The following is an 11,092-nucleotide window of genomic DNA, read 5'->3' as shown; positions in this document are numbered from 1 at the left end:
AGCAGTTCTGGCTGATCCGCTGCTTATCGTGGTGTCGTAGCTGTGTTGGTCCAAGGATATTAGCGAGACAAGGGGGGTGAGGTCATATCTTTTATTGGACCAACTTCTGTGTGTTGAGAGAGACCAGCTTTCAAGCGTACAGGGCCTGCAGAAGAGCTCTGCGTAAGCTCGTCTCTCTCACCAACAGAAGCTGGTCCAATGATAGACGTTGCTGCTGTTACACAAACAAGGATTTTTGGCATCAGGTTTACTTGTGAAACAAAACTCTTGTTGTTTAAGCTTCACTCGAAGCACAGCAGAGAGATTTTGAAGGGTTTAGGGTATATTCTAAAGAGAGAATAAAATAAATAGGAAAACATTATAACAAATGCTTTAAATCATGCTGTGGGAGTGGTTGAGTCAGGCCTTGCAGACAACTTTTCCCCCCTGAAATCCTGCTATCTGAGCTGGTGCTAATCTACTATAGATATGTGGATCCTGGTACTTCCTAATGCAAGAGCATTACAAAAAAACCTCCTCTCTAGCATGGGGCCCATTTTTCATTCTGGGCCCCAAACGCTGCTCTGTAGATCAGTGTAGCCCACTGGAAAAATCTGGACCCTGATCCATACTGGCACAAGAGTACCATCAAAACGGGTGTCTAGCATCTGCATCCAGCTGTTTTTTTGGCTCAACCCCTGCCCTCCCTCCCCCCAAATCCTCCTGTCCATTTAGAAGACAAATGCTCTAGAAAAATCTGGAGCCTATACATTTTGGTGCAAGAGCACATCAAATATCCTATCCATCTAGATCTAGCAGATCTGGCTCTGAACTCCCAAATCATACCCCTTACACAGGTAAATGTAAGCTGGTGTTGGAGTGCTAAAAAAGTCTTTATCCAAATATTCTGTTCAAGAGGATCACAAGCCCCTAGCCACTGTGTTCAACTCTCTGGAATAAGCTGCTTTTTTGTCGTCGTCCTCCGCAAATCAGTGATATACTGGAGAGGGTAATGGGGTCTCACTGGATCCCGTACTTAAAACTCTTCTACTGACCTGAAGGGGTGGGGACTGGGTTGGGTTCCCTGCATTGAAATGACTAAATTTACTCCTATGCAGATGGTATCTTGGGGCTCGTAGAAATACACATGAAGAGCAGGATTTGAGCCTTTGGAATGGACCAAATTGAAGGTGGTGGTTTTTTTAAAAACAAAACCAAACCAACACTCTCCACTTCAGTACCCAGTTTCAAATGATAAACGCTGAACATGATGTACTGCTATCATTATCTAGTCACTCTGGAGTTCAGGAAGAAGGCTAAACATTTCCAGCAATGTCTGACAGGCCCGGGGAAAAATTTTATGGGAGAACCATCGTGAATTATTACCAGCATATTACTGCCCAGATCATATGGTTAGCAAAAAGAACGGGACTGGACTGTTCTTCAAAGGAAGTCATTCTCCAGAATTAACCAGCCACACTTTGACCTTCAGCAGATGCAACTTTTCCCTTTTCATCATTTCTCAGGGTGCAGTTTTCCCTCATTCCAACCCCCCCCCCCCCCCACACACACACCTCTCCCTGTTTCTGGGTGAATTTATTGTCCATGTTGATGTCCTGTCTCACACTGCCTAACTTTCTCCATCTGACTCCTAGGTCTGGGTCTATTCTGCCACTCACCAGCTTAGCTAATTCTCTGGTTCCCTCAGTCACTGAGTTGCATCTTTCTGCCCATATTTTTTCCTACAGTTTTGCCCTCTCCTCACCTGTTCACTCAGTCCTCTTGTCCTTCAGTCCATAAGTACCTCTGACTTCTTTGCTGCTCTCTATCTGGACCCCTCCTGCAGTCAGTCCGCTCCACACCACTAGCACACTGCATCTCTCTCTGAGGCTGTGTCTACACTGGCAAGTGAAAGACACAACTTTTGTTGTGCAGAGGTGTTGTTCACACACACACACACACACACACACACACACACACACACACACACACACACACACACACACACACACACACTGAAAGACAAACGTTTTGTCGATGACAAGTGCTGGTGTGAACAGCGCTTTGTCACTCGTTGGGGGTGGAAGTTTTTTGTCAGCAGGCGAGCTCTCTCCTGCCGACAAACAACAGCTACACCGCGCGCCTTTTAGCAGCACAGCTGTAGGGGCGCTGCCATGTCACTAAAAGCTGCAGAGTAACTCTCTTAACAGATTCCCGCCTTTTTGATTCTTTCCTCAAACCTTCTCCTTTGCCCTCCTGACTGGATGCCCCGGATCATCTTGGGAGGCAGCAATTTTCTTATAGAAGAAGTTGACAAATACTTCCCCATCTCTCTCTCTCCCATCTGTCCTTTCCTTCCTGTCCTGCGTTCTTCCTTCATTCTTCCCAGCTTCTGATAACAACATCTCCTACCGCTAGCCACGCCTCACAAGTCAGCCGTTAGCCTTGACCCCATCTTGTCTATCTGTCGACCACTTGTGCTCTTTCAGCTGTATCTCAGGCCTTGTTTACATGAGAGAGGTTACACCAGCTCATTAAGGTGATTTTAAAAAAAATCACTTTAGTTAAACTGCAAAAAAAAGGCTGTGTAGACACTCTTATTTTGGTTTAGCTTAAGTCGATTAGGAGCTGGTTTAAGGTAAACAGGAATAAGCCACTCAAAGTATATCAAGGGTCCACACAGAGGTATTCAAAATGGACTATAACAGGGTTCAAAAAAGAACTAGGTAAGTTCATGGGGGATAGGGCCATCAATGGCTATTAGCCAGGATGGGCAGGGAGGGTGTCCCTAGCCTCTGTTTGCCAGAAGCTGGGAATGGGCGACAAGGGATGGATCACTTGTTGATTACCTGCTCTGTTCATTCCCCCTGAGGCACCTGGCATTGGCCACTGTTGGAAGACAGGATACTGGGCTAGATGGACCTTTGGTCTGACCCAGTATGGCCGTTCTTATGTTCTTATGACTAAAGTTAAACCTGCAACTTTCTGGTGTGAAGGCTTCATGGCTTTTTTTTTTTTTTCTTTTCCCCTTCCAACAGTCCCTGGGTTTTCCTTAACCTAAAAAACCCTCAAGTTCCTTCCTACCCTTCCAGTTACAGCCCTGTCACCCACCATACTACTTGAGCATGCTGCATCTTTTACTCTGCATTGGCTTTCTCCTCGATTTCCCCGGCAGATTTGCTTCTGCTTCGTCCTCGTCACCGAACCGGTTATCAAAAGTCTCCAACCTCCTCTTAGCCAAGCCAAAGGGCTTGAACTGGAAGCTAGAGAGAGAATGTTGGAGGAGGAAAGTGACCAAGTCAGAATGGCGAGAGGAAATGATGAGAACAGCTGCAGAACTTCAGACTGGTTGGAAGGGGGAGAGGGTGAGCCCAGAGGGCAGTAACTTAAAGCCATTAAGATCAAAGGTGACCAAGAAGTGAACCAAGTTTTGACACTCCATGTGGAAAGGAAAAAGGAAGTTGATCATTTGTCATCAATATTATTTTAGTTACCAAATAAGAAAGAACCCAGTTCTGCTTTCGATGAAGTGCACATGCTTCCCCTTCACCCTCAAAGAAAGCTGCATGGTGCCTGAGAACAGAACTGGCTCTTGGCACTGTTAAATGAATCTTTAAGTTATTTGCAATGTTCTTGTAGCTGTGTCAGTCCCAGGATATGAGAGAGACAAGCTAGGTGAGGTAAAAGAGAGTCTCTCTCCTGCCTTGTCTCTTTGATTTCATTACATGAAAACACCATACAAGTACATACAACTCACTATCTGATGTCGTCTGGCTTTCTTTTGGTCCATACGCTATCCAAGGGACTGATTTCTGCAAGGCCCTTAATACCCACTGAAGTCAATGAGAGCTAAGAGCTCACCACTTTCCAGTATAGAACCCCAGGTGATTCTGAATACTTTCACTCAGTAGGTTTGAGTACAAACTACAACCAAACTGGAAATGAAGGTTAAATTATTAAGACCACTGATTTTTAGGCCATTAAACTAACAATCATTAATTTATGCAACATCAGAAAAATGTTAGAATCATAGAATATCAGGGTTGGAAGGGACCTCAGGAGGTCATCTAGTCCAACCCCCTGCTCAAAGCAGGACCAATTCCCAACTAAATCATACCAGCCAGGGCTTTGTCAAGCCGGGCCTTAAAAACCTCCAAGGAAGGAGATTCCACCACCTCCCTAGGTAACGCATTCCAGTGCTTCACCAACCTCCTAGTGAAAGTGTTTCCTAATATCCAACTTAGACCCCCCCCCACTGCAACTTGAGACCATTGCTCCTTGTTCTGTCATCTGCCACCACTGAGAACAGCCGAGCTCCATCCTCTTTGGGAACCCCCCTTCAGGTAATTGAAAGCAGCTATCAAATCCCCCCTCATTCTTCTCTTCTGGAGACTAAACAATCCCAGTTCCCTCAGCCTCTCCTCATAAGTCATGTGCTCCAGATCCCTAATCATTTTTGTTGCCCTCCGCTGGACTCTTTCCAATATTTCCAGATCCTTCTTGTAGTGTGGGGTTCAAAACTGGACACAGTACTCCAGATGAGGCCTCACCAATGTCGAATAAAGGGGAATGATCACGTTCCTCGATCTGCTGGCAATGCCCCTACTTATACAGCCCAAAATGCCGTTAGCCTTCTTGGCAACAAGAGCACACTGTTGACTCATATCCAGCTTCTTGTCCACTGTGACCCCTAGGTCCTTTTCTGCAGAACTGCTACCTAGCCATTCGGTCCCTAGTCTGTAGCAGTGCATAGGATTCTTCCGTCCTAAGTGCAGGACTCTGCACTTGTCCTTGTTGAACTTCATCAGGTTTTTTTTGGCCCAATCCTCTAATTTGTCTAGGTCCCTCTGTATCTGATCCCTCCAGCGTATCTACCACGCCGCCCAGTTTAGTGTCATCTGCAAACTTGCTGAGAGTGCAGTCCACACCATCCTCCAGATCATTAATAAAGATATTAAACAAAACTGGCCCCATGACTGACCCTTGGGGCACTCCGCTTGAAACCGGCTGCCAACTAGACATGGAGCCATTGATCACTACCCGTTGAGCCCGACGATCTAGCCAGCTTTCTATCCACCTGATTTGGAACCACAAATCAGTATTTTTTAAATGAATTCATCAGCTAAAACCAAACATGATCTGATCAAAAACAGAACTCAACTCTCTGTCCCATGTTTGCTTTGGACACAAGGAGTGTGCTGGAAGTGGTTACGCTTGTCTGTTTGGAGAGTGAACTTCTTTACCATTTGGAGCCAAAAACTGGTTGGCTCCAAATGGATTTAGGTGCTAGATATGTGTGGGTTTCTTTTCTTTTTTCTTTTTTTTCCAGTACCCTTTACCAGGATGCCCTGGGGTCCATATGTTTCTGTTGGACTAACACCAGGGATAGTTGCTTTTTTGGATGGCACAATCTGGGATTTCTGAGCCAAAAGTTAGCTGGCTCCAGGTGCCAGACCAGGGTTTTTGTGGTGCTGTTATGCCAGAATGTGTTGGGGGGCCTGGTTTTTCATAGATTCATTTTTCAGGTGGACTCATGCTAGCTATGCTTGGCTAATTTTGGCGAGTACAAGTCTGGGGTTCCAGGCAAAAACTCCCCCCAAAACTGGTTGGATCCAGGTGTCTGATATGAGTTTTGTGGCTGTCTAGTGCCAGGATATGTCAGGGTCTGGATTTTTGTGGTGTAATTGCTGTAGCTACATGGGGTCTATATAGAGAATATGATTTTGGGGTCCAGGGCCAAAAACTGGTTAGATCAAGCTTTTACGTACACCCTGAAACTCTCTCACTTTCCTTCTATATATTTTAAAGATGACATCATCTTTCCCTGGCCAGTCTTTAAATTCAGAACTTATTTAGTTTCTGAGTGTTAAGTTTCCTTCCATTTCTTTATAGTGCAGCTTTTAATGCGATGCTTGAAATTTAACAAACAGACCTTTAGCCACTCCCTCTGTCTTTTACATTCCGCACTCCCTAGAGTTATTCATCTATCGCTTCTTTGGTGAGAATGCATAATGGCGAGGCAAATCAAACACTGCTCGGATGGCAAACAAATAGATCATGATGGTAACTGCCAAACGAGTTCAGTAAGAAAACAACAGGCATGCCTGGGACTCTAGAGAAGAACTGAAAACGTGCCTGTGTGTCCTGCCTTTTAAAGTGAAAGGGGCATTGTCCAATTAAAAACCACACGTGCGTCCGAACGTTTAGTACCTGCTGTTGTTACAAGCTAGGGTGACCAGACAGCAAGTGTGAAAAATTGGGACAGAGGGTGGGGGGTAATAGGATCCTATATAAGAAAAAGACCCAAAAATCAGGACTGTCCCTATAGAATCGAGATATCTGGTCACCCTATTACAAGCCCCCCTCAAGATCATGTATGTTTCTATTTTATTCGTTCTGTTTTGTGCATTTATTGGCACTTTTGTGCCAATTTGTTAGTCTCTAAGGTGCCACAAGTACTCCTGTTCTTTTTGCGGATACAGACTAACACGGCCGCTACTCTGAAACCTTGTGTATAGTCAGTTTCACCATTTCCCTATTCCTTAGCGAAGGGGAAACTGATTACCCAAATTAAATGATTGATTATTCAGAGCCATGCATCTGAAGAAGTGAGATGTTTTTTTTTTTTTTTACCCACGAAAGCTTATGCCCAAATAAATCTGTTCGTCTTTAAGGTGCCACCAGACTCCTTGTTGTTTTTGTGAATACAGACTAACACGGCTCCCCCCTGATACTTGATTACCCAAAAGACCCTTACAAACCTGAGCAGGGAAACAGTTTCTGTAACAACAACTTTTTTTTTTCAAAAGACAAGACAATATTTCCGGAGCTGCTATTTAAAGGGGGGGCTATCAGAAAAAGTATTCGTCTTTAGTTTTCATTAGTTGGTTAAAAACCTTGCAAGTTGCTTGTCTCCTTTAAGGAGCTTGCAAGAATACTTCAGGTACTGGTGGGTTGGCTGATTGGCTCCTCTGCCAATCACTGAGGTCCGGTCGATGGAGCGGGGAAGGTGAGAAGGGCGGGTCGGTGGAATCACCGTTCATAAGAGCAGGTGGGGCTGCAAATCCCCTTTCGAGGCACTGACAGAGGCGCGGGAGGGGTGGATCGGGGCTTGAATGGGACGCGCCGAGGAGCACTAGGACCCAGGCGGGGTTTTCTCCTGGGTGGCTCTTCCCCTTTCAGCCCGCATCGCTTAGTGCACAAGGACTTTCAGTTTTGGCGGCGCTGCTGCTTCTTCTTTTTCTAAAAATAAAAGTCTTCAAGTGTCAGGACCAGGATGGTGAAGATGGGGTGAGAGAGGCGCAGACATGGCAGCAGCAAAGCGCGTGTTCCACCTCCAGCCATGTGGTAAGGCGCAAAGACCCGAGCAGGGATGGGACAGGGGCGGCTAGTTCCGATCGCAACGTGTGTGTGTGTGTGTGTGTGTGTGTGTGTGTGTGTGTGTGTGTGTGTGTGTGTGCAACTCACAGGCGCGATGTGCAATGTTTACCGGGGAGGGTTTTCCTGTATTGCAATGAGATGGGCTCAGAGGGCAGACGGCTTTAGCAAGAGCGTTTGGTTTTCATGGGCAGCTCGCTACGTCCCCCCTCCCCCCAAATTGCAAAAAAAAAAAAAAAAAAAGTGTTAAGTTTTGCCCGAGTTGCATCATTGTTTGCAACCCTTTTGTGTCTAAGCGAGTTGGGGGTCTGATGCAAGGTAGAAGAGACCGGGTTTGCAAAACGGAGCGAGTTTGACAGCAGTGGAGGCTATTTTAAACCGAATCGGTGCAGATATGACATGAAAATAAACAGCCACTTCCTCCAGTAGAGCAGGGGATAAAGGAGCCGTTTAAACGTTTATGGTGCACGGGGGTGATTTACATAGGTTGGCATGGGGGGAAAAAATGAGCCTCGGGTGTCTTTTTAACTAAAATGTAAGACTGTAGTGAGAGATGAGTCTGGCTTCTCTTTAGAAAAGTTGTCAAATCACTGGATCAATGTAACCTGATTGCAAATGGTTGGAGTGTATGCATGTGTTGGGAGAACCCCAGGAATGTTTTCTGACGTTGAGTTTTAGAAAGGCTGTTTGGAAACCCATCGCTTAAATAATTGCACTTGGAAATAAGGTTCTTCACAACCAAATGGATGACAAATTTAATGTTGTGCAATTGTCCCCCCCCCTTTTAAAAAAAATGGATATCAGTACTTCCTTGAAAAGCACTATGGCTGCTCTAATGTTGCTTTTTATGAAAAATTAAATTGCATTGGGTTTACAGCCTTTTCTCGATGAAAGTTCATTCTAGAATAAAAGGTTTCAGAGTAGTTCTTTTTCTAGAATAAAAGGTTTCAGAGTAGTTCTTCTTCTAGAATAAAAGGAACTGTGTAGTTCAGAGAAAGCAATAACACTGTCTTGGAACTGGGACTCAAACTTTCCTGTAGATTTGTTTTGTTTTGGTGGAGTTCATGGTTTTTCTCCTCAGTTCATTGGTGATCTTTGTGTACTGTATCTCGTTTAAAAACTGCTTGACCTGCTTTGAACACCAATTTTCCAAAGAAATAGGTTTCCTCTCTCTTTCTCTTTGGCTACCTACTCATCTCTTTCTCTACTTGTTAGCTCTGTTAAAAATCTTGTCATGGTTGTAGTTTGTCATGGCCAGCCTGTGTTAAATGGGCGTTTTGTTGGAGTTCTGCTCTTATCCAGATAGATGATGTTGGTGACAGAAGTGGGCATGTGAACAATCTCTATCTGTTGGCATTTGGATGTTTTCCACGCTTTCATCCTCATCCTTGTCGATGACAGGAAAAGTTGCAGTGCTTGATAGATAGAAAACTTCTATACAAACATTGTCTTCTAGCTAAGATTTGAAATGTGTTTTAGCAGCCCACTAAACGGTGTGTGTTACTTTTCCACATAGGGTCTGCAGTTACGAAAATAAATGACTTTTACTGCACTCATGGAATATGCTATAGAGCATGCATTTATTTTGTACCTTTGACCCTTCTCGCCTGGATGGCTGTTGGAGTCTGTCATGTACACAGATCTCAGGCCTTTTAAGTACTGTCATCTAACGCTGCTTTGAGAAGGATGGTGCTAAAATACTTAAGCCTCTTCTATGCTACAACCTCCACCATTCCCACCACCAGCGGTGGGCTTTGTAACTCAACTTCTAGTGTAGACGGCCCCGCTCTCTCCCCTAAGTCATGCCAGCCACCACTGTCTCTGAGCAGCTTTCGTGAAGCTACCATTTTGTAACAATTACCTGCGATGGAAAAATTTTCTTCTCCCTTGCTCCAAAGATGGACGGGTTTGAAGTCCAGTATTGGCAAGTCCGTCCTTGACAGCTTGAAGGTCTGATAGCTCTTGTTTAAACACGGTTAGAAACCCCGGCTTTACACCAGAACTGTGCTTCTGGCTTTCCAGATAAATACAGCACTTATTTGTAGTGCTGATGGGTCAGGAGACATTGGCCTTTAAAATGGTGATGCCTTGGCTTATTGCAAAGCTATAACTTGAGGCTTTCATAAGTTATTAAACCAACTTTTTTACACCGAATGAGGCTCACAATCCTGGGGATGGTCAGCATGAGTAATGTGTTTAGCCCAAAGTCATGTCAATGACTTTACCTGACACGGTCATATATTGGTGTGTGATTATTTTTATATAATATCCCCCCCACACCCTCATTACTCACAGTACATATGCTTCTACAGGAATTATGAGATTGTCCCGCCCCCACACAGTTTACATAGCACACATGTGTGCTAAGTATATATGGGACAAAAGCGTTACACTATATTACATAAATTGAGATTTTTTTAAAAAAAGATGCATATGACATTAACCTCCAGGGGTCTGGGGAGGTATTTGTGAAACCCAATGAATTCCAGTAGTGTCCTGTCAGCTAATGCTCAGGGCTTATTCTCTGAACACCTGCAGTGATGCCCTGCTGACCAAGAATCCCATGGATACAACAAATGTTTCTTTGAAGTCCTGTTTCCTTCTAGAATGTTTCACTGGGCATAAACATGTCCTATAGGGCAAACTGTTTGGATATTTTTAATGACACATCACTCGAAACTAAGTCATCCGCCCTCTAATTACATATATGTAAAACTACCATTAATTACACCATGAGAGGTGACTTATATAACAGTATATCTGTAGTGATAGCCACATAGAAATAATATGCTAAATCCATCCCACAGTGCCTCAGTTTCCCTATGTGTGAAAAGAGGCATTGATATTTGTGTCCTTTTCTAAAGGGCTTTGTGATCTAAGGATGAAAAGTGCTAGATGGTAGTACTGTTTTGTCTACTCTACTAATGCTAACTTGCATGTAGACTTGCAGAAATCTACTGCATCTGCCACTGTCGGAAGACCGGATACTGGGCTATATGGGCCATTGGTCTGACCCAATGTGGCCGTTCGTACGTTCCTATGTACTGCCTGTATTTGAAAAGCAGATGCTTGATGGCTCTGTGCTGAGAGCTATTGCAGCAGGTGGTGAAGATTTAGCAGAGGGCAGTTTTTCAACTTACAGCAGAATGGTTTTTTATTGGAAGCAAGTCTGTTTTGTTAAAATATTCCTGCCCTGTGAACAGGAACTGTAACCATGGCACAGTGCGGTTCCGTATCTGTCAACGCTACTCAATCTACAGCTAGAACAATGTCTTTTTCTAGCTTCCAGCCCTGTAACCTCACCCGGGGTTCTGGGAGTCAAGCTGTATTCTTTCCTTCTTTCTCATCATCATCTGTCACAGAGGTCCTGCAGACTACACTATACTGACAAACACCAGTGCAACCCCATTGTCATCAAATTAAGCCGAGTGCCACCTGTGCAAACCCATTACCTTCAGTGGGGTTTGTCCAGGCGTCACTAATTTTAAGTAGGCAAACAATTCTGTGGACAGGACACAAAAGGGATTGGAATCCAGTTCCCTCTCCCATGGTGAGGCTGGCTCTTCAGGGCTAACTTTGTTTGTTTGTTTTAAAGGCAAAAAACACTGAAAGCTGACTTTACTCATTAAAGTACATGGGAAGACTTTTGCTTACATATGGACAACAAAGAAGTGTCTGTTACACAAGCAACTGTCAAGTAGGCATCCCACTTTAAGGACTTTTTTTTTTTTTTTTT

General features: G+C 44.4%; 1 protein-coding gene across 1 annotated transcript in view; it reads left to right on the top strand.

The window, feature by feature from the left end:
• Positions 1 to 7,286: 7,286 nt before the first annotated feature.
• The window catches only part of SLC4A11 (solute carrier family 4 member 11), a 170,534-nt gene continuing 166,728 nt past the window's right edge, over positions 7,287 to 11,092 (top strand). The window contains exon 1 of the mRNA XM_026648175.2: positions 7,287 to 7,326. Coding sequence (XP_026503960.1) covers positions 7,287 to 7,326 — 40 coding nt within the window. The remainder of the gene's footprint in view (positions 7,327 to 11,092) is intronic.

Source organism: Terrapene carolina, unplaced genomic scaffold (assembly GCF_002925995.2).
Source record: "Terrapene carolina triunguis isolate 2854851 unplaced genomic scaffold, T_m_triunguis-2.0 Scaffold66, whole genome shotgun sequence".
Classification (NCBI taxonomy): domain Eukaryota; kingdom Metazoa; phylum Chordata; order Testudines; family Emydidae; genus Terrapene; species Terrapene triunguis.
The sequence above is the reverse complement of the archived record's forward strand: the minus strand, read 5'-3'. Positions and strand labels throughout refer to the sequence as shown.